The sequence below is a fragment of the Drosophila subpulchrella genome, chromosome 2R, assembly GCF_014743375.2.
Source record: "Drosophila subpulchrella strain 33 F10 #4 breed RU33 chromosome 2R, RU_Dsub_v1.1 Primary Assembly, whole genome shotgun sequence".
In the NCBI taxonomy this organism is placed as follows: domain Eukaryota; kingdom Metazoa; phylum Arthropoda; class Insecta; order Diptera; family Drosophilidae; genus Drosophila; species Drosophila subpulchrella.
Window position 1 is genome coordinate 19876134 of NC_050611.1, and position 24227 is coordinate 19900360.

General features: G+C 40.8%; 2 protein-coding genes across 2 annotated transcripts in view; one reads left to right on the forward strand and one right to left on the reverse strand.

Annotated features, from left to right (window-relative positions):
• LOC119550230 overlaps positions 1 to 24227 on the reverse strand; it is a 47224-nt gene that overhangs the window by 16764 nt on the left and 6233 nt on the right. The window contains exons 2-3 of the mRNA XM_037858796.1: positions 16068 to 16292; positions 502 to 1384 (exon numbers count right to left, since the gene is read on the reverse strand). Coding sequence (XP_037714724.1) covers positions 502 to 880 — 379 coding nt within the window. The 5' untranslated portion in view covers positions 881 to 1384; positions 16068 to 16292. The remainder of the gene's footprint in view (positions 1 to 501; positions 1385 to 16067; positions 16293 to 24227) is intronic.
• Positions 16234 to 21185, forward strand: LOC119550231 (sodium-dependent nutrient amino acid transporter 1). Its single transcript, XM_037858798.1, has 6 exons — positions 16234 to 16432; positions 18220 to 18674; positions 19459 to 19696; positions 19761 to 20135; positions 20196 to 20839; positions 20898 to 21185. Exons 2-6 carry the CDS (start codon positions 18227 to 18229, stop codon positions 21149 to 21151), a joined length of 1959 nt encoding a protein of 652 aa, XP_037714726.1. The 5' UTR covers positions 16234 to 16432; positions 18220 to 18226; the 3' UTR covers positions 21152 to 21185.

Here is a 24227-nt window from a genome sequence, read left to right on the forward strand (position 1 = left end):
TAGATTATTATTCATTATAAAAAAACAACTGTTAATGCTCGAATTATTTTGTATTTAACTCAGTTTTTTTTTTTTTGAAGAACAAATATGCTCCTCATTAATTTTTGTATTTAAAGAAATAATAAAATAAAATAAAAAATGTATTTTTGATTTAACTAGCTTAGAAACACAAATACAACACATACCTCTTCTAACTTTAATTTTAGGTGTCAAAAAGTATGCAGTGAATAAAGGATAGTGGCCTTTCTGAAAGAATTCATTGTACTTCTAAGCTTATAATAGTTTGTTGCATACTTTTAGGCACTTAAGAAAATAATATTTTAGATGTCAAAAAGTATGCAGTGAATAAGGGATAGTTGCCTTTCTGAATGAACTTATTGTACTTCTAAGTTTAAAATATATTGCTGCATACTTATAGGCACTTAAGAAAATATAATTTAAAAGATTAAGAATACTAAAGATTTCGGGATAATTCTAAATTGTAATATTCTGTCATAGTACCTGTAATGATCCAGAGTTCGCGCAGACAGTCCTCGCGGCTCTTGGCGATGGCCGCCGACTTGCTGAGGTCCTGCGGCGCCTCCAGCAGCGGGAAGATGAGGGCGCCCAGCACCGAGTAGCCCATGACCAGGAGCACCAGCCCGGGCGTGGAGAGCAGCAGCTTGAGGAGGTGGCCGCAGCAGCGCCGGAAGCCGCTGCCCGGCTTGGGGGTCAGCGAGGCGGTGGTCTTGGCGCCCACTTCCGGTCCACAAACAGCTCCTCCGGCTCCGAATTCGGCGGGATCCGTCTCATCGTCGATGGAGCAGTCCAACTGGGACGGCTGCTGCTGCTGCTGATGCTGCTGCTTGTTGGCCTTAATCGCCTGCTCAACGTCGGACATGATCGCTCAGTGTTCAATGGCATTTAGTGGCCACCTGCTCCTCCGTTTCCGTTTCCAGCGAGCATTTCCGTTTCCGCTGCGGGCAGAACTCGTGACTCATGGCTCGTCGTCCAACCCCTTGGCTCACTAATTGCAACAGCGATTCCTCATCGTTCGCAATGTCGCTTTGTTCTTTGTCTATGGCATAGAACACCACCCTATATCGCCCCTATATCTTTGTGCCCCGACTGTCTGTCGACTGTCTTCCTATCCGCTTGTTGCCTTCAGCCAGCGTATTATGTTTTAAGCTGTCGTTGACTTGTTTTTGCTGATGATGTTGCTGCTGTTGTTGGGGGTGTTGCTGCTGTTGCTGCTGATGTTGCTGCTGTTGCTGCTGTTGCTGCTGCTGCTGACGTGGCATTTAGCATTGTTCCCGGTCTATGCACTCCATGGACGGCTCCTCCTACCGACCGTTTGTACTTTTAAAGTTGTTGTGCCAGTTTATTCCCCTCCGTTGCTGCCTGCCTGTAATTGAAAACATTTGTATGCTGTAGTTGGTATTCATATTGTTGCAGTTGCTGCTGTTGCTGCTGCCTGGCTGCTTCCGTTGGAGTGCACTTGGCAGTAGGTTAAGCGCACACAAAGTGAAAACGTACTAAATTCGACACTTCACTTAATCTAATTAGCAACTCTTTAAATCCCTGACGCTAAATAAATATTTATATTTATTCAGTCTATGATTGAGTTAAAACAATGCCTCTGTCACAACAAATGAGTGGTAATTAAATACATTTTTTTGTTCTATATCAATGAAATTAAATACGTGATTGCATATACTTAATAACTTAATTATGTTGTGGCTATAATGCTGCATTTTTAATCAGCGCTAGATGGTTAAGTCGGGTATTAACAAATCCCTCTCATTTAACCCACTTTTGCTCCATGTTATCGATTTCCTTTTGGCTGTTTAAGCTCCGGTTAAAGCCTCGTTTAACCCGACTTGCCCAGCATAAGCTCATTATCGTATCCAATCGATTAAGCCCATAAAAATGATAACAAAGCCTAAGTCTATATAGGCGGTGCGTAATACAAATCGAATGTGTGGCATTAGAGGCGATAGAGACTGGCAAATTGAATCTGTCTGCTGGCATCTGAATACACATATCTTTTGAATGGTACTTGGATGGATATGTTTCCAGCCTTCACACATCAAAGTCTGTAATCGTAATGAAGCTGACTTCGTGGGCGGCTGGAGTAATGCGCTTAGGATGTTTAGACATTGAACCAATTAAAGCCGAAAGGGAAAACTCGGCGATTAGTTATTGAAGCTCCCGGGGAAATTCAGGGGGCAACACGCAACATTTATTGATGTGGCCTGGTTACCAGGAAGGGGAAACCCTGGAAAAAAACATTTATTCTTTTGTAGCCGCCCTTTTGTGAGGAAGAAAAGGCGTCTTCGTCTGGCACACGCAATTTACTTAATTGGAAAATAAAATAAGCCAAAGCCAGAGACTGGGATTTAGGATTGGGTTTTGGGTTTGGGGCTTAGGACTTCGCTGGAACTGGGCCAAGTCGGAAACTGCTTGGCTGCCGAAACAATGGCCACTCGAGTCGCTTTTTATGTCTAGCGCGCATAATTTAATTCGGCCAACAACGGGGCGTATGAGCAACAAAGCACCAACTCGCTGGCTAATGCAAAATTAATGTCAATCGCCTTCTGAAAGGGGGGAAATGCCAATGCCCTCTTAATTGTGACCTAACATTTGAACTGCGACGGAGACACGAAGGACATTGAGGAAAAGCCAGCCGGAAAAGCGAAAAGCAGAAAAAGGCAAAGGGCACGAAAGCAAAATGTCTGCCGGAAGTTATCCCTTTTAGCCAGATTGAAATCAGCTTAGAGTCGCTCCTTAATTGAAATGTTTGCGTTTCACTTTAATTAAAGCGTTTTCAGCCGCCCGGCTGACAAAACCCCCTTTCAATCCAAAGGATATTCCGTCATATTTTCTGTATTTCATCGGATTTCATTCATTTCATCGCTCTTCACTGGACTTTTTCGCACGTCATTTTAAATGAAGTTGCCTGCCCAAGTTTTAATAGTTAAGTACGGCTGCAGAACCAGGATAACGTGGCCAAAAGCAAAAGGCCCCCCCTTCTCATTTCCATTCATTTCCTTCGTCGCCGACTTGCCTTTTGTCCCACTCCGCCCCATTATGCAGTATTTATTATTATTATTTTTAAATGCAATGACAACAAACGCAGTTTAATTACAATTTTCAACTCATCAAATGCAGCAGCCGCAGCGGAGAAAAGCGGAGCAGCAAAAGAGGAGCGGATGCGAAGGACATCGGGGAACATCCAAGGAAAATGGCGCTAATGGCGCCCACGTTTCTCATTCCCAGCCAGCTTTTCCCACTTGGGAGACCCGGACAGCTTGGCTGTTTTTAAATCCAATTTCGCATCATAATTTTATAACGCGCCCGGAAAACTCTTTGCTTTGCCTTGGCTCCCTGTCCTATCCCCAGTGGAACCCTCCTCTCCAGATCCGATCCCTTTTCCTCACTGGCCATTGCCGATTTAATTGCATTGCTGACATTTAGCACCCAGCACTGGGAACCCACAAAAAAGGACATCATGGTGGAAAAGCACATCGCATAAATGAGAAAAATCGCAGGAAGAGCAAATGCAAAGTGGATTTTTTGATCGGAATTCGGTATTCGAACCATATTTGCATGTCCGTTTGTTAATTGAAGTCGAGCAGAGTCATCAACTCTGTTTGCTCGATTTGCCAATTGTGTGATTTCGAAAAGTTAAGTAAATGTAAAAAATTACCATCATGTACAATCAAATAAATGGCAAATAAAAAATTGCACTACCACAGAAAATATATCCCCCATTCGTGGGAAAAATGTGATATTGAAGAAATGAGTACCTTCTTAGTATGCAAATTTATTAAATGGATAATAGCCTAATTACATATAATTTTAAAATGACACAAAAATACTCTCAGCAGTAATTTAAGCATAAAAAAAATATTAAAGGCACAAATAAAATATTTTAAATATAATATGAACAGTTTAGCATTCAATCATGAATATAATGAATTTAAATCACCTTCAAAATGGAGTTATGGCAAATTAGTTATTCCCAAATGAAAACAAATTGTTATTCTAAATGTGAAATGAATAGTTTAACATTGTTATTTTTAAGGTGATTAATGCTATTATTAGTAAATGAATAAAAATACAGCCAAATATTAATTGACTAAGGAAAATGTTTACTCAAATATTAACAAATTAATAAAGTTATTGTAGCTGCGAAGTGAATAGTTAGCCATAGCTCCTTTTTATGTGTTTAAAGGTAAAATTAAAGGATAATGTAAAAAACCTATAATATATCGTTATTTCTAATTAGTAATTTACATCCTAAAACAAATATTATTTGAAATATGAGATGAATAGTTAAGCATTGCATTATTTAAAGCATTTAAAGGAACCATTAATGGGTGTTTTAAATGTGAAATGAATAGTTAAATGTTGCACCATTAAAGGATGAATACAAAACACCTAATAAATTAGAAAGAAATTAACACAACAGTGGCCGACAAGCGGAGCTTTATTTATAAGCAGAACAGAACAATAAAATTGCTCAGTCAAGTGCCTATAATGAAAACTAAATGCTGCGAGATTAGTGGTCTGCGGAGGAGCGGGACTCCGATAAGGGGATTTCCCGGCGTGTTTTCCACGCCTTCGAGGCCATAAAATCAGTGAAGCGTGCGCTCAACTTTTAGCACATTAGCCAGGAGAGTGCGAATAATAGTGGGTTTTACGTAGAGCCAGAGGTGCGAGACAAAAACCGAGCGGTAGATAAACAGATACAGATGGGGATTTGCCCGGCACAGGAAATTCATATGATTATGATTATGTTTTTGGGGGTGGTGGAAACTCTTGAGCGGCGCTAATAATTCATATTAGGGCCAGAACAAAGGGGCCAAAAACTGAAAAAAGAATGGTGGCCCCGGAAGAAAGTGGCTAGCAAGTGCAGGCCAACGGACATAATGTGCAGCAGGAACCAGGATATAATGACCATGTTAATGCCCAACACAAAAGTGCACTGAAAGGAAATGAGCAAGATAAGTAACGAGCCCGAAAACGCTCCTTAGTCCCCCGGGTGGCAAACTTTCACGGGTTGCAAAACAAGGAAAACTCCGGAAAAGCCAGTGGCTTCGGCTTCCTTGGCCGTTCCTCATTAAACGCACTCAAGTCGCTAGCTACAATCTTAATTATGTTGTAAAGTCTTTCGGCCAGGAGGGTCTAGAGCTGAAAAAACACAAAACACCATCCGTAGCAAAGCTTTTCAGCTGCCCAGGAAAAACTTTGGCCGCGCTGATTAGTTTTTCGAGTGCCCTGCAGTCCAAGTCGGCCAGTCAAGCGTTTCCACTCAGTCTGTCATCTAGTCAGTCGGCCATCAGTGGCAGTAGTTCTATGGACTATGAAACTTTCCCGGGCGGCGTGGCGGAACAACAAAAACTCATTAAAAACTGCACAAATGCAACGTTTGGCCCATAAATACACGGCAGCACCAGCTCCCCGAGAAAAACAGGATGAAGTGCCCATGGTGGCCGGCCAACTCGAGCGGGAAAATGCAAAACTGCCCAACAAATGCACAATAATTAGAAGCAAATTTAAAAGTCGTTTGGCTGCTAATGAAGGCTTCCTTTGTGCCCGGAAAAGAGAATGGCCGGGCCAAAACCAAAACTGCAGGGCTGAGGCTGCAAAGATGTTGCCGGCTAATGGCCAAAATTAGTTCAATCAATTTCCTTGAAATTCATAATTGCAATTTCGAGTAAATAGGGCTGAGAAGGGTAATTAAAGTTTGCGGGAAAACAAAGAAAAAGCAAAATAAGTAAAAATCCGCAGGAGATCTAAATATTTCAAAATAAAATGGGCAGAGGGGTTATAAATCTGGAAATTATCTGCAATAACTTACAGCGCAAATTTATTTAAATAATTAATTAAACATTTAGGGAATACAAATCAAGGAATGAACTTCCTTAATTTTCTGTCTTTCGTCAAAAATATCTCAAATATTTACCTAGTTATGTGCAAATGAATAAAAGCCTGGAGCTAATCTAAATATTTCTAAAAACTATGGAAAGCGCCCTTATAAATCTGCAGAACAGCTGAGGTAAGTTTAAATACAAATTTCTATAAATTAATAATTATTAAATTTCACAAGTCAGGAATTCCATTAAATATATTCTCTAACTTGTGCAAATTGATTACAGAAATGTTTTGCATAAAATTCAGCAAATTACTTCCCATTCCTAAAGCTTATCCAAGTTTTTGAATGTGGCTTTCAAATACTTCGTTAAAAATGTGGTAAATATTTAATTGGTTTTTGGCAAAAGAATAAATCAAATTTAATTAGAAACTGGCTCAAATAAGATTTAAGCCAAACCACAATCATTTGTATAGGTTTCAAATGTTTTTGTGTTGACAAGAGGAAAGGTGATACTCTTTTGGAAAATTCTAAAGGCAGGATCCGAGGTTTTTTAATCAGACTGTCGTCTCCTGTTCGACTTAAACTCGTTAACTTTCATAATTAAATTGTTAAACATCAGTTGGGCTTTAATTGACAGTCGTCCAGGGGGCGAAGGAAGGACCTCGTCCTTTGGCCAGCTCAGCGAAATTCCTTAAGTGCCAATTTAGTGGCAATTTGCTTTTGTCTTAACCTTTTTTCGGGGCGGAGGATAAGACTCGGCGAGGCTGGGGCGCCTGTAGTACAACACAATTTGATGTTAATTAAGCAAAACGTTGCCAATGGCAGTTTGTAGTCGCACCGGGTTCAAATGGTCCATTGGACCTTTCCCCTCCAGTCTGTGAGTGTGTAAACAAATGTTTGCACAGTTGGCCTAATTGACTTTGCCGAGTTAAAGCAAAAAGTTCTCCACTCACTCTCCTCCAGCTCCCATAAACGAGATAAAAAGAACGAAATTAAATCAAATAAAATCGAATTGTTAGCCAATTGAACGGGGGATAAGACCGTCCCAAAAAAAAAGTGGAAAAATAAACTGGGAAAATGGAAAACGGCAAGGGCATGCATAAAATGCATGCGAAAGGTTGCCAGGCGAAATTTGCATAAAAGCCCCGTAGCACGTAGTCAGCTTTGATGTTCCGCCCTTTAACCCCCAAAGGCTCCCGGAACCGCTTCTATATCTACATGCTTATATGCAGAGTGGGTCCGATAATGCCATTTTGAATGCACTTTATGCACACTTTGTCTCAGGGTCTCGCTATCATTAAAAACATTCCAGACTCGCAGCTAATCCCTTGATATATGAAGTGTCGTTGCGATTTGCATGGATATGGAGGGATCTATTTATACATATAGATAGGGGGATATGTATATCCTGCAGCCCGGGCCACAAAATCGGGAAAGTCCTGGCCGCAGGCCAAAACACCCGCAAACCAACCGCCGAGGGGTTTTAATTGACCCAACTAACGCAGACATGTGCCCAAATTAAGCGGCAAGTGCTCGGCGACACAGAATTTGAATGTGTTGATGCCACCGAATGCAATAATACTACCGACCACTCAAACGGTCAAAAACTGGTCTACATAAATGGCATTTGGGGTGCTGACAATGGAGACTGGGGATTTTCTGCTCATGGAACATCCATTGTAAAATTTTATCACTGCCGAGATTCATAATCGCTATGAGGACTTAACAACTAAAAATATTGATTGTAAAATCTATATGGGATTTAAAATATTTTATCAAGTATAAAATAGGATTTCAATTTTATTAGGTTTAGGTTAAGGCCAGACAGGAAAGGATTTATATAAAATTATTAAGGAATCTCATAAATCTTTAACAAATTTAAATTTTAAAAAAATATTATTCTGTTTAGTGAAAAGTCATAGCCAACTTAGAAAATGTTTTTTAATAATTTGATCACCTAATAGTCTTTTTAAAGCATTCTTGAGTTTTCTTATAATTCTACGGCATTAAAAATGAAAAACGAAACCTTGCAGATGCTTATTTTGCACCACCTAAATCAAAGAATTAGACAACTTTAAAATATTTTACAATTTAAAAAAAGGAAATTAATCTTATCTTACAATATAGAAAATTTCTTTAGCTTAGGATATAGGTAGATAGGTATGTATTTCGTGGGCAACCAAAACAAAGGGCTTAGGATATGTTATTTGTAAAAATAATTAAAATGCAATTATAGGAAAACTTTATATCTGAAAACTTTTTCTAGATAGAGAGATAAATTGCTATCTCATAAATGTAGTTAATCCATAACCATTTAATCCAAATCATGATGCTCTGCTAGCCAGTGTAACTCCAGCCATGTCTATCCTTCCCTCCGAAGTCCCTGCTTCCCCTCACACCCCCTGGCAATTGTAATGGCTTTGTTTTGCTTACTAATTGTTTGTGGCCAGAACGCCAAATTAACTTGGTCACGTGGCCGGAAGGCGGTGGGTGTTTGGGGTGGGGTTTGGCCGGATTGAGGGCTCCTTGAGCCGCCTCCCACCGCAGGCGCCGATGAGCGTTATTGATGACATTTTCACTTGGGTGTTTGGTATTAATTTGATGCACGAGTGGTCCTGCTATCAGCCAATGATTGAGTGCTAATGGAGCAAACGTGGCGTGGAATGAAAGAAATCACGGAAATTGACTCTGGGAGCTGGGAACTTGGGGGCACCTAGAGGTCCTGAAGGTCCTCGTGGTCCTGTAGACTGGGTTGTGGGTAATAACATGCAGGCCAAGTGACCTCAATGCTCCTCTGCTGACCAGCCAGAGCAAACAAAACGCGTTTCAATGCGTTTCGGGGGGGGTGGAATACCCCTGTTTGCAGAGGCTGGTGGGTGGTGGTTGGTGGGTGGTTTGTTGGGTGGCTGGTGGGGTGCCACAGATGCAAACACTGCGATACGCACACACCACACACCTCGTTCGCACTAACACAGATTGCGGAGCAAGTGTGTCATGGACATGGCGAGGTTGGCTGCTCTGTTTAGGGGGGGGGGGGGGGGGGGGGATTGGGTTTGTTTTGGGTGCCGAGGAGACAACACGTGTTCCCAGCGACGATGACGATGATAATGATGGCAGGGATTCCATAGATGGCTGCCTGGGATTGCTTTTACCGTTGGAGCTGTAAAAAAGACGCATACTAAAATGGCGATCCGAAGGACAAACAAACATGGCACATGGCATATGGCACGAGGTATACGGTATACGTTCTACCGATAGCAGCACACAATCGCAAACACAAACATAAACACGCTGCTCTTCAAAAACTTGGCCACCGCATTTATGCAAGATTGCAATTATGATATAAAACACCGGTCGCAGCTGGAAATGGGCCCAGATAGCTTAGCTGAATGGAGCTGGCCGGCATTGTCTGCGGTGCCCCAGAGCCTCAAAGTCCGGCCTGGAAACCAAGAGCATAGCTGATGATTTGCCGAAGGTCGCTCAAGATTAACATTTCATAAAATGTGCAGAGGGTAAAAGATAAAGTTGGGTGGAAAAGCTGGAGACATACTTTTTAAGCACAGCAAGCTGGGAGATTATCTTTAGGACTGCAAGGTCAACGAGGCTTTGATGTGGCTTTAAAAAACAAGCAGACTTACTATCCTAAGAATTTAGAATGGGGAATTAAATAGGTAATTTATAAATGTCTTCAGGGAATAGGACAAGATATTGAAACCATAAAGGTCATTTAAGAAGTTTAACAGTAACATTTGATTCCAATACCTTTATTAAGCAACTACAACTACATCATACTTGTGAGATTTTTGTTATAACTAATATTTCCAAGAACTAAAATGCCATTTCCGGGCACTGAGAAATATAGTTATTTTTCTAAAAGTCCCTTAAAAATAAATATGAAGAAAAATTTAAAAAAAAAAGTCTCGTAAGGAAGAAAGACTTGCTCTCTATTAGTTCATGCAATAAACTTTAAACCATATACTATTATTTTAAAAGATAAAAATAATAATTAATACATAATTTTTAAATATATCTCAGAAATTTATAGTAGACATAGTGTTATTTTAAATTATTATAATGAAAGATCGAGATATAACCTGTTTTCGATTACCAAACATAACTAGCAACTAAACCGAAGCCCCACAAACGCGATGTCGGATAGAATATTAGTTCATGCAATAAACTTTAAACCATATACTATTATACTAAAAGATAAAAATAATAATTAATGCAACATTTTTAAATATATCTCAGAAATTTATAGTAGACATACTGTTATTTTAAATTATTATAATGAAAGATCGAGATATAACCTGTTTTCGATTACCAAACATAACTAGCAACTAAGCCAAAGCCCCACAATCGCGATGGCGGCTAGAATATTAAGCTCAAAATCACTTCCGCTGGCCAACAATCGATGGAAGGCCTTCAGCTCATTATCCCCGATAATCGCTGCGGCTCCTGTCAGTTTCAGGGGGCCAACGGGTTTCGGGTTCGGGTTTCGGGAACCCGGGATCCGGATCAGCATGGCCAATTAGGGGCTTGAACTTGAGTCAACCGCCGACAACGGAACTGACCCCAATCGCAGTTGTTGTCGCCCCTCGACTTGCAATCCCCTATTCTCCTGTCTGTCCAACTGAAACCCTGCCAAACTGTCAAAGCGTTAATTGAGTTTGACACTAATGAGCGTGCAATCGCTGCATAATTGATTTATAAATGCCCGGCCATCAGCCACGCCCCCTGTTCGCTGCAGTTTGGCCGCCCCCAGTTTATGACTTGGTTGCAAATTTCCGCTAATTGGGTCAGACAAACACACAATAGAGAGCTTGACTTTTGGCTGCCAGAGAATTAGCATTTTAGTGAAATATGTACGTGTGTTCTACACGGAAATTGAAGGGGACGTGGCCTAAAAATGTAGGCCGAGCATCGACCCGAGCATCTCGACGAGGAAAAGGATCCCCAGGATCTGGGGTTAGTTTTAGGACTTGCCACAAGCACTAATTCCACACAATTCGTAATTAATTTGAATTAATTATGTGCCACTTTCCACATGCAGCCAGGGCAAACATGCCGACATCACGTGTGGGCGAGGGGGCGTTAGACTAGGGGGCGTGGCCAGCGGGCGTGGCATATTTTTAGACTCAACTCCGACCACAAATATGCCGCATAGGCTGAAGGATGTGGGATAAAGTAAAAGGGGTGGGGCTGGTTTTTGTTTGCCAGCTGCCTTGGTCTTCATTTATCTTCTCTGTTTTCGTTGCCTACTTTTGGGGCGCCACTCGAAGCCAGTTGAAAGAGCTTAAAGCATTAGGATGAACGAAAATCAAGGGGATTCAATCATGCAAGTAGGCCTTTTGTTAAGGAAATACCTTTCATTTTGTTCGGAATAAAAAAAAAATACAATGATTTTATAAAATTTAACCATGAAAATCATACTTATAACAAAAGAAGGAAAGACCGTCAAGAGGACAATACCAGATGAGCCGGAAGGGGAGTGCCACGATCCAAACTCCACTCCTTGCCCTCCAAACGAATCAAGTCCAAAGGATTCTGGAAACAAACCTCGCTCTAAACCTCGGCCAGAAAAACAAAAGCCAAAAGGCCCTGAGGACCAGAAGCCAAGATAGATGTTGTATCCAAACCCATTCTGATGGCATATTCAGCAAGGGAAAACATTTCCAAGAAGAAATATAAGAGGTTGTTCCAGCAACCACTAGGATTTTTAAACTACTCATAGAGATGTCTAAAAGTATGCAACAAAAAAGTGTTTTGCTGCCTACTTTTAAACACCTTTAAGAGTGACTACATCAGCAGATTAACCCGTCTGTCCTTCATTTGTTATGAGTCATAAAATATAATTAAAATACATTTTTAGGCAGCTAAAACCACATATACAGAGAAAATTCTTATTTCACCTAAAGGTTAGCTGACCTTAATTTTTCTTACACACCCTCTTTTCTATATAAAACCAAAGGCCTGTTGTTTTCTATGTTTAATACTGAATACTGCACATGCATACATACATAAAATGAACAATCCCTTAAGAAGCTGAAGAATAATTGCCACAATTTATTAAGAGCATTTCTTAAATGCCATATCAAGTGTCCCAATGGGTTGGGGCTTAGGTACATATATAGAACCCATCCCAATCGGGGCGATGCCTCACGTAAGCTGTAATCTCGCAAGTATAAAGCCGAGGACTTTGGCACTTAAGACAAACTCAAACAAAAACAAAAACACACACGCACTCATCTAGCTTTCCAGCCAGACATAATCACTGGGGCCCACGTGCTAGGCAAATTAATTTGGATTCCGTCGGTGAATTTGCCCCAAAACGGAAAAACATCGAGTGGGGAAAACCTCAAAAATATTCTCTATACCTAGAGATGGAGACTCTTTTTTGGGACGAGCGTTGTCAGCAGAAATTTAACGCTTGAAAAGCCAAACACACAAACATTTTGACATTCAAAGCACAGATCCTAATACACATGAATATGTTGTGTTGTCCTTGCCCGGTTCTGTGTTCTCCGTTCTGAGTTCTCTTGGCGTGGCAAATTTTCCATGAAAATTGCATGAATTGCAGATTTTTGCTGCCCCCCTTTCCTTTCCCTTTTTTCCATACGCACGAAATGCGCCCAGGCCGGAGAAATGGGTCCCCTACTTTAACCCGGAGTCAAGTTGCGTGTGCCGTAGACATTTTTATGGCATGCAGCGAACTGCCAGATGGCAGCTGCCGCTTGCCGCTTGCTGCTTGCCACTTGCTGCAGCATGGGGAAAATGCTTTACAATATAATAGAATTTGCCAGAAACGTGACTTTAACAAGCTCTTAGACATGTAAATACATAAACACACATGTGCACTGGCTGTCAAACACCAGCGAGCAGGAATGACTTAATATACTGCAACGCTGATATGTGGACAATGTGGCGTATGCGTGATGGCAAACGGGGAGTGAGAAATGCAGCGACCACAGCTCAATTAGTTTTCCATTCGCCAAAAATGGCTGGCATGCAGGGCGTATGATTAATGTGGTTTCTATTCAAATGGCCCTGCCCGAAAGTATGCTACAACGGAGTGCCTGACACTTGTGGCATTTTCATGTGGCAGCATCAAGATTAGGAGTAACTTTCGTTGGAATGTAGCCAACTTGCAACCACTCAGGCTTTCAGACTCTCAAGTTTGGTCCTGCCAACAAATTGCGGCATTTCCCGATCACAGATAGCAACCAGATTGGCTTTCATTCCAATTACCTTTCTGGGAAAGCTAATCCGGCTAATTGCCAGCCCACAAGTGAAACATTCTTCTGCAACTCATACAACAAATGGTTGGAAAAGTCTAGGCTTAGATTCAATTAGAAAGCCAGTTCGGTCCAGTAGTTGCCAGAATCTTAATTAAGTAAACACACGATAAGGATCAAATCGAGTTGGAATGGAATCACACTTGGACAAACGAGGCCCCAAGGAGGCATTCAACTGCCGGACTTAAATCATCAATTTTTCATCCGACTCGACTGCATAAATCAACCTGCCACGTGCCATATGCTAAAACAAGTGCCATTGTAGCAGCCACGTTAACCTGGCTCATTGTCGTCCTTTGTTTTTAATGTCCAACAGTCGAAGGCAGTAAAATATAATGCCAACTCCTCGCGATTCATGCCCCAACCTGCCACCGAAAACCAAAAGACAATTGCGTGACGCGGAGCATTATGGCCACGGCCTGGATTTGACTTTTGGCCAAGACTACAGTACACTGATAAAAAAGGGGGAGGAAATTCAAGGATTTCATATTGAGTTTGAACATATTTTGCTGTTTTTAATATATTTATATTTTATTTACAACATTTTAACTTGTATTTTAACGGAGAAGTTATACAAAAGTACACCGATCAAAAAGAAGGAGTAATTAAAAAATATCTTGTATTAAATTTTAATTTATTTTGCTAGTTACAATACAAATTTAATTTATTTACAATTTAAATTTTAAGAGGAAAGAATATAATAATATATAATGACGTATTATATTTAAAGTAATTATGACTAACATCTTGTCTTATACTTTTTAATTTGATTTAAATATTATAAATTTTATAATCCTACTTTATATGTTGTGTTGAATACTATGTTTCTGTATTTAACTAAAATACTTAATGAGAATTTTTCACATGCTACATGCACATATTTCTTTCAGTGTACCTTAGTTTGTTTGTCGCTGACTGCTATTTGGCCATTTGCCTCGACGAGATTTATGCCCTGCTAACGCTTGATAAATGACTGGGAAAATTTGTAAGTGGCTTCTACTTTTTGTCAACTCGAATCCGAAATGCTCGTTGGCCATAAATTCACAGTTCGCTGCTGCCCTGTCATTTTCTCCCTGCGGCTGTGGCTCATTAAAACGCCAAATTAGTCCTGCGAATTAGTGAAATTCTAGATGGCTCCGGTAATTGTAATTGCGGACCAGAACGAAACGTACTGACCAACTCGAAAGGCTAATTCAGTAAGAAACAAGAGACATACAACTAGGTTTTGTCCAGCGTGTTTCCCTTCAAAATAAATCCATAACAAAGAGAGCAACAATTAAAAGGACAATCAGCCGCAGCCGCCCACTTACAGGACTCGTTGGCTTTTATTAATCGAATTAACTGCATATTTCGCATGGCGATGCATTGTTGCTAAGTCCTTTCAGCCCAACAATCACCAAATGGCCAATAAATAAGCCACAGAAACACATGCAAATGCAGATAATCAGGGGGGGAAGACTCATCCATAAACAGACAGATTAAACCCGTCAACGTCACCGCATTTGCGAGCATTAAAAATTAATTACATTTTAAATGGCAAAGAGATTTCATTTTTGCCGGCCTATCTCCTAGCCCACAGCTCGTAATTGAAAAGTAAAAATAAATGTCATTACTGTAATTCACTTGCGATGGAATGCGTTTTAGGGCGCGCTGAAAAATGGCATAGCACTCGACCAGCATCGTTGAGATTTTAATTGAATTGTTGGGATCAATGCGCCCACGCACCAGAGTTGCTCACATGGAAATGCTGTAAATTTGTTGCGGTCAATTTTGCGTGTTAATGCCAGTGAAAACCGAAAATTGTTTGCCACTACACCGGGGATCTATCCCCCCCAGTTTCTATATATATAGTGTTTTCCTACACCCAGCTCCCTCTTTCTAAAACTGAGCCGCAGTCGGTAAACGAACCGCAGTAGCCAAGTGTCGAAAATTTGCATCCAATTAAAATGTTTGCTCTAACATATGAACCGACATGAGCTTTTACTTTCATGACCAAAATTCAGTGGGGCGTTCGTTTGGATACCGCCAACCCAAAATTGCAATTAGGTAGTTAGTTCGTGTCAGAATAATAAATTTATATTGGTTTCTTATCAAACTCCCCCAGACAGGAATTCCACATTTCTTGGTACTGTTAACGAGTATCTAAAAATAGAATTTCTTGGAAAATAAGTACAAGGGGGTTACCTTTTGTTAATCTGCCTTAAAAACAGGGCTATAAAACATTTACTATTGATTTTTAGTTTGATTCTTAACGGTTCCATAAAAGTAGAATAACGTTTTAATCGGTAATAACAAAGGGCAATTGATAACAGAGTTATAAAAAATAATATGATATAAACTTGATTAAACAATACAAATTTTAATAGTAGGTAATAAAACTATTATTTTTTCGGTGGACTCACTGTGAATGAGCATTACCTGCACTTTTTCATTCATAAAGCTGGCTTTTATAATCTGAAATCCGTGATGAAATGTATCACAAAAAGATAAAAAGTTAAGGTAATGATACTCAGAAAATTCTAGAAAAAGAAAATATGAATTCTGAATAAAATAAAACTGCTGATGTAAGAATAAAGGATAGGAAAAGTTTTTTGACACCTATTAAACATAAGAGATACCAATTTTAGAATTAAACATAATTTATCAAACTACTTATTCAGAAGTTCGTGTGTAAACTCATAGAACAATGGACAATATGTAATGGAAGACATAATAATTCAAAGTCATAGATGAAATAATAAACATACTAACCACCTTAATTATAATAACTAAAATAATAATGCTTATGTCACTGACTCTTCCCTAAAAAACACACAAGAGCACGTCCGTATGTAACATGAAAGATACGCCTTATACATAAGGGCGCTGCGCAGGCGACTCTATAATAACTTAATTTTCAAATTTTCACTTACCTTGTCTTATGTCAAGTCTAATGGCCAGCTCTTCGAAGCACCTCCTAACTCTTTTTTGTATTTTCGTGTTTTGTTTTCGTTTTCGAGTTTCTTTGTTTTTATTCCGCTTACGAACCCAGAGACGCCTCTGGGCAAAAAGAGCTGCTCAGTGAGCTTTTGGCGTTCGCGGTGAGCGGTTCGCTTGGATACTTCAACGCAATTCAATTGTTTACCAACGCAAAGTGACTGAAAAAAGATAGAAAATCAAATTTAAATAAATACAGACAAGTGACAGTGATTCTTTAAAGGGAAATAAAGCCGAAATGATACAAGTTCCAGAGCACCTGGCAACACATTTCTGAACAAAAGATATCAGAGGAGAGAAAGTAATAAAGCAAATTTGCAAACCCTACTTTTTTATGATCTTAAGGAAACCCTGAGATAAAAAAAGTGTGCCGAGCCTATCATAAAAGTCGCGTGTTTAACCTACTGTCAACGAGTTATGATCGGGCCATATAACTACTAACTATATAACTGAATTCACCCAAAAACGTTTTGCATAAAACTAGTTAGAAGGTCTTGCAATTCACCCCATATTATTTCAGTACATTGCGATACCCCTTCAGTCACTCTATCTTTATTGACACCCTAAAGATTCTTATTGCATGTCTGCAAACTTTATGATTCTTACTTGCCAGATAAGTGAGAGAAAAAGATACTTTTTTTTGCAAGATTGAGTCTGTGTCTGGGCGCTAACTTAGTTACAATAAAACATTATATCAGTGTGTCACACTTTTTTATGCAATAAATTAAAACAGCCAAAGCGTTTAGGCAACGTTCTGTTAGCGGCAGGAAAGCGCCTCGGGTGCAATTAAATAATTGACTCTTGTCAATATAAAATAATAAAAGCCCATTTAGAACGTGTGGGGCTGGCGGGCTTTATCGCACCACCAATAACACCACCACCCCCCACCAAAAAAAAAAATACCGGGGAACGTGCTATCGAGTTTTGTGGCGCGTACTTCACGCTTTGTTATGTTTTGTTTATTGTTTGGGCCAAGTTGGCAAATTGGCGGGTAATTGCGGCTTGCACGTTCCTCTGACACTTTTGAGTCATACCAGGTTGCAAGTTGCATTGCGCGCACTTACTTTCCATTGTTGCAACGAGAACAATCGGCGAAGCAGCTGCGCATGCGCAATACTCAAAATAGTAAAACGCGATCTAGAGTCACCAGAAAGGTAAACAAACCTGGGAATCCCATTGAAAAGAGTCGATGTGTTGATACCCTAGAAAATTGTAAGCCTAAATGGTTCCTTACTTGGAAATGTGTTTTATTATAGAAAGCAGATAGCTGACTGCATACTTAAGCTATCTATTTTTCCAAGATGTTATGTGAATCATCAATCTATCCCTATAAATATTCCACTTTGAGTCATAGTCCATATCAATTGGTTTTTAAAAGCTGCCGGTAACAGCTTGTTAACCCGTTTTGTATTTTTTATTTTTTGTGTTTCCACGATAACAAGGCCAATGTCTTGGTTTGTCAACTGGTTTTTAATCAGGAAGAGGATAGTGTAACACTTTCCTGAAAGGAATCCAACTGCCTTATTAAGAAATTCTGTTTATATGTCAGTTAAGGAAACATATAAGAAAATGTTGGAATTATTTATGAGAAAGCTTAGCATAACCGTTAATCATTTTGAGGCTCCAAAATGCCCCCAGAGATGCAATAAATCAATCCCAAGCTCGAGATATCTGGAAAGTGGTTGTCCCGCATCGGAAACAATTTTTCAAACGAGAAACCCGAGGTGTTGTTATGAATGGAACCCAAGTTCCAAAATGCCAGACGCTCGGAGACCTTTCCCTGAAAAGGCCAGGAAACTGGTTTCGCCCTGAGGCTTGGCAGCCAAATTGCCAAGCGTTTGGGCCTGCTGCAGTTTACCAGTTTGATGCAGTTTTTACTGCATTCACCCATTGTTATGTAATGCGTAATCGCCTAAGTCAGTGGGTCAGTGACTTGGCAGTTCAGTATTTGTCTTTGTCCCACTGAACCGGTAATCGATGCCCATAATTGAGGCCTCAAAACTTGACCACCGGTAGATGGTAACCTTAAGTTGTTGCGATTTAAGTTGAAGGTTAGTGTAACCACTAAAATTGTTGATTGATTTGCAGCTGCAACATGGAAGTCACAGCCAATAACAACAATAATAACAACGGACACCTGAACCAGGCGTTTGTGGGCTCTCTGAATGCCTCGACCATCTCAATACCAGGGGCATACAAGCCGAATGACTCTTCGAATGGAAAGAAGGTGTCCTCGCCAGGATCTGGAGCAGCGCCAGGAGATAATCAGCCCGGAGTGGAGGCTGGTCAGCAGGGGAAACAGCGGGCCAGCTGGAACAACGACATCGAGTTCCTCATGTCCTGCATCGCACTGAGTGTGGGTTTGGGAAACGTCTGGCGATTCCCCTTCACCGCTCTGGAGAACGGCGGTGGAGCCTTCGTAATCCCCTACCTTATAGTCCTGGTTCTGGTGGGAAAACCCGTGTACTACCTGGAAATGCTGCTCGGCCAGTTCTCCAGTCGGGGAAGTGTCAAGGTCTACGACTTCTCGCCCATCATGAGGGGTGAGTTTGAAAAGCCCTAGTAAATGGGTCTTGAATCCGACTTTTAAATAAAAAGTCAGAAAATATCGTGGCATTACCAAATTGTTTTAGATGACTATAGGTACAAATAATATGCTTTACAAAGACGTTGAGTCAAGCTATGATTTCAAAATTTTATTTGATCTTTCTTCAGAATTTAGTAGAGCTGGGGTGAATCCAAAAAAAAGTGTAAAAAGGACTACAGAACCAAAATAAGAACGCTCTAATGTACAATATCTTAGAAGATTACACAAAAAAAGTTATCTCTATGAATATGCAACTCTTTTTTGTTTACGACATTAAATCTTTAATGTAACTATAGTGTATAACATTTTCTTTTTATTTAAAATACTTATATTTTAAATATTTTCAAACCTAAATCAAAGAATTAAAAATGTATTTTAATAATATTTGGAATATTATGTTTTCGTATTAAATTCGTATATATAATTAGAACATTTTTTTGGTACTATGCAATATATTCTTAAACTTTACTAAGTTTATTAAAAGGTAAATTATTACTTTTTAACCTCTCGAAAACTCAGATTATTTCCTAGCCCAGATAGAAATAGATTTCTTTTAAATGTATATCAATTGATTGTTATAAATCAAAGTTACTTCTAAAGCTTGGCTTACCATCTTTTAATAACCCCACTTGCTGTGCAATCGAAAATCAATCAATAAGCTCATGGCGTCACGAAACCGCGATGTGGTTTATAAATTGCTCGATAAATCAGGGAATAACTCGTATCTCTTTCCCAACCAGGCATTGGCTATGGCCAGGTTCTGGCCACGGGCATCGTGAGCACCTACTATGCCACATTAATGGCCCTAACACTGCGCTACTTCGTGGACTCCTTCTACCCCACCCTGCCGTGGAGCTACTGCCGGGCGGAATGGGGACCGGACTGCCTGGACTCGGGTCTGGAGGATGCCAGCGGGACCTCCAGTTTGGTTAACACCAGCTCAGGTGTGCGCACCACCTCGGCGGAATTCTACTTCACGTGAGTGTGGGCAAACAGCAAGGGGCCAGCAGGATGTGGCATTAATGTCTTCCATGTACTGCAGGAACATCATTCTGCGCGAGAAATCAAGCATCGATGACGGCATCGGGTATCCCAGCTGGAGTCTGGCTGTGGCGCTGGCCGTTGCCTGGCTCATCATAGCGGGCATCATGTTCAAGGGGGTAAAGAGTTCCGGCAAGGCCTCCTACTTCCTGGCCCTCTTCCCCTACCTGGTGATGTTCGTCCTCCTGGTGAGGGCCCTCAGCCTGCCAGGAGCCTTCGATGGGGTCCTCTACTTCCTGCGACCGCAGTGGCACAAGCTCCTGGAGCCGCAGGTCTGGTACGCCGCCGTCACCCAGGTGTTCTTCTCGCTGGCCATCTGCTTCGGGAACATCATCATGTATGCCTCTTACAATAGATTTGGCCACAATATATACAGGTGAGAGGAGATAATGTCCAGACTTGAGTTTATAATCCAAGTTGATACTGATCCTTATAGGGATGCCAACATCGTCACCACCTTGGACACCTTCACCTCCCTGCTTTCTGGGGTGATTATCTTTGGCATTCTAGGCAACCTGGCCCATGAGAACAACACCAGTGACATCGCGAGTGTGGTCAATGGTGGTCCTGGCCTGGCCTTCATCTCCTATCCCGATGCCATTGCCAAGTTCAAGGTGCTGCCGCAACTCTTCTCCGTGCTCTTCTTCCTGATGCTTTTCGTCCTCGGGATTGGCAGCAATGTGGGCATGGCCTCCTGTCTGTCCACCGTGATCAAGGATCAGTTTGGACACCTCAAGAACTGGACAATAGTGGTGGGCATAGCCCTGGTGGGCTACTTTCTGGGCCTGCTGTACATCACACCCGGTGGACAGTTCGTGCTGAATCTCCTAGACTTTTTTGGAGCCACCTTTGTGGCCTTGGTGCTGGCCATCTTCGAGCTGGTGGCCATTGCCTGGATCTACGGGGTGAAGCGACTCTGCCGGGATGTGGAGTTCATGATTGGCATCAAGACCTCGCTGTACTACCGCATCTGCTGGGCGGTCATCACGCCGCTACTAATGCTGGCCATTCTCATCTACACTTTGGTGCTGTACGAACCGCTGAAGTACAAGGACTACACCTACCAGTCGGGGGTTTACGGTAAGGGATTAACCCTTCTCTTGGTATATTCTGGTTAATAAATTCTTTTTTTTTATAGTTTTTGGCTGGTGCTTGAGTGCCTTTGGCGTGGGCCAGGTGCTCTTCTGGGCCATTCCCGCCGTGAGGGAGCAGCCCGCGCATCTGGGTCTCTGGGAACGCATCCGCAAAGCCTTTGAGCCCCTGCCCAACTGGGGACCCAGCGACCCACAGACCCTCAAGCGGTACCAACTGTTCGTCCAGGAGGGCAACGCCAATGCCCTCTTCCGGCCCAGCAGTATCTGGCACAAAATCTATGACAATATCTTTGGTTAGCATTGAATTAGCAATAAAACTATATACCATTTAATGCCGCCGACTATGTAGCTTTACGAGGTCATGGGATCCGCTGCGGGTACAGTACTACAGCACAACCCTTTCATAATAAAAATCAGTCCCTGCCCCGGGCTTAAGTGCAAATTAAATGGCAGTTGGGGATGACCTCGGGGCGATCGTAAGACCTTCATGCGTAATATTCTCAGATACGCCAGTCGTAAATAAGTTTGTAAAAGGGATGAAGTTCAGACAAGCAGACCAATTTGCTTATCAGCACTGAGTATTATATTAACTTCAAGTTGGTTATTTTCAAATGGAATCTAATCTAAGAAACATTAGGTTAAGTAAAGAACCCCTTAAAAAGAGATGAACCTACATATTCTCCTCATCGATTTTATACCAAATTGCAAACTTTTTACGCAGCTTCCTGTATCTTGAAAGAACTTTTTTGTGTCATCTCTAGTGAGTGCTGTAGGAACTATAAAAGACAAGACAATTGTAGCCAGAGGCGCTTGTTCCCTCTGTTAACCCCCTTTTTCCCACTTCCAACCCTCCCATGTGCTCGCCTACTCGCACTGATTATGTCATAAAGGGTGGAAAGTTCTGATTTTATGATTGAAAGAAAAAGTTCCCGGAATTGTGTCTCGCAGCTTATGTGGGTGTGTGCTGCAGAACACTTCCGCGTAACATCGGGCGCAAAGTATTAAAGTAATTTGTAGATGGCAAACAGGGGGATTCCCATTTGGCTGCCTGCTGGGCGGATAAGCAGAATGTTGTCAAAAGGCAGAGTGGGGGAAGTATTTGCCAGATAGTAAGTAATAAATCAGGCGGAGGATCGTATTATGGAAAATCTAGCAGGCTGTCAGCCTAATGAAGATGTCTGGCCACCTGGACAGTGGGTGTCTATTGTCCTCCTGGCAGCTGGGTGTGCGTAATTGCACTGATAAAACGCATTTGAGCGGCATGAAGAGCCCCTCCTCACTTACGCTGTCATGAACACACGGCGTATGCGCAACGCCCCAGCGGAAAGCCCATGCATTTCGGGCTATTTGTCAAGCCATTGTGCCATGTTAATGCGTTTTTAATGGCCAAACTTGAACATTTCGCTCAAGTGGTTGGCCGACAGCCCGACAGCCGACAGTCCGACCATCCAGCTTAATTTCATTGTTTTCCCGTGCAAGTCAAACATAATGAGACATTATGGCCGCGTCAACGGTTCGTATGCGTAATGGAAATTTATATAACCGGAATGGCGGTGTTCCATCGATTCAATGCCACAGCGACCATTATCGAATGTGAATGGAATTAATTTGTATATGAGCCAGTGATTTTACACACACAAAACGGACAGTGAATTGCTTTTTAAAATATTGTTGTTGAGACAGCCGCCAATAAAAGTGTTTACTTCGATGAAAATAAATTAAGTAAAACCCATTAATATCTAATACGGCATTTAAGGATAATTTAAATTGCTGTTGAAGTGGGGAAACCTTTTCGTAAAAATCCACTGAAGGATTTTTGGAAAGGCAATCACTTGATTTTAATTATAAATGAAAGCCTGGTCAATATCCATTAGCAATAAAAGTCTGAGCTTTCGCTTTATCCGGTTGCTTTTTCGAAAAGTATAAATTATGAATGAGCCAGTTAAAGTGTTTTAAAGCTTACGATATGACTTAAGGCCTGCGTTGAGCTAAAACCCCTATCAAACTTAGATGGAAAGCAAATATTTGGCTTTATTATAATTTACGTTTATTATTTCAGGGATGCGATGATTTATGGCCACGTAATAACAACGCCAGGCAGTTGATTGTGCGAAAATGGGCGAAATCACAACAAATAAATCAGGCAGCTGAAGTTGAGCGGCAGACGGCAAACAGAAAATGACAGCCGGGGAACACAGGTACACAGGTTTACCTTTTGGGCACATTTCCCCAAAGTAATCAACGCACTGGCCGCAGACAAAGAAAGGGATTCCCGGTGTCCTTCCGAAAATAAGAGACTACTGATAGGATCTGGCGGAGGAAGGCATCCACTTGTCGGATGTGGAACGTTTCCAGGCGGAAGGCCTTCTATTTAATGGGCCAACTGCGGGGTGGCTGCTTCTTGAACACACATTAACTTTTGGCCTTTTGTTGGCCAAGAACGCTTTGTCCTCTGACCCCTCGACCCTCTCTCATCTTGAGCCTCTGACGCGACTAGACACAGCTGGTATTATTTCCTTTTGTTTACTTTTAACGGCCCGAAATTCTAAATTATTTAAATAAATTAGACCACATTCTTGGGCCGTCCGCTCAGATTGCCAGTGACTTAGTTTGAAAGTAAATGCCATATAGCTGGATTTGTTTGGCACCTTTTGGGCTCCTTGGGGATGCATGTCTCATTGTTGTAAAAATTTACAGCCAAACTTTATGGGCCACAAATGGCCACCGAATGTCCTGAATTCGTATTCAACATAAAAATGCTGGCGCAAATGTCGGTTTTGGTTTACCTTAATCGCTAAGCAATTGCTGTGGATTTACATTTTAATTGGGCTAGTACTTTTTTAAAGAAAAAAGTTTAAATAATATGTCATAGAGTACAAAAAATGTTATAATTGATCTGTTTTTAATTGGTGTGTTTTTACGTTTTCATAAAAACTGTGTCATCAAATTGCAATGAACTGTTAACATGCAATATTTAACATGAGTTTTAAAGCAATAATTGCTCATTAATTAAAATTACATAAATGGTCCGATACAGATTGAATTTTTAATTGAAAGAAAACACATTTATAGGTGAATACTTATAGCATTAATGTAATTTAACGAAGATTTATATGTATATAAATTTTTTAAATTTAGATGATTGATTGGTTTACAAAGCTAGGACTAAGATGTAGAATTTTTTAAAAACATAATACAAATTTAATGAACATTTATTAAATATAACTTGCAAATGTTTTAGACCAATCAATACTAATATGTATTAAAAATGGTCTGCTGTTAATTAAAATTCCCCGATAAGTACTTCAAATTTTGTTTCGATGAAATCTAATTAATTAAATTTTTGGCGACAACAAGTTGCAGCCATTTTTCAC

What these genes read in the sequence shown, in the direction of transcription:
- LOC119550231 (XM_037858798.1), top strand. Translation starts at nt 18,227, where the DNA reads ATGGAAGTCACAGCCAATAACAACAATAATAACAACGGACACCTGAAC. An exon ending in TCGGCGGAATTCTACTTCAC is followed by an intron (nt 19,697 to 19,760) that starts GTGAGTGTGGGC and finishes CATGTACTGCAG; the next exon opens with GAACATCATTCTGCGCGAGA. An exon ending in TTTGGCCACAATATATACAG is followed by an intron (nt 20,136 to 20,195) that starts GTGAGAGGAGAT and finishes TGATCCTTATAG; the next exon opens with GGATGCCAACATCGTCACCA.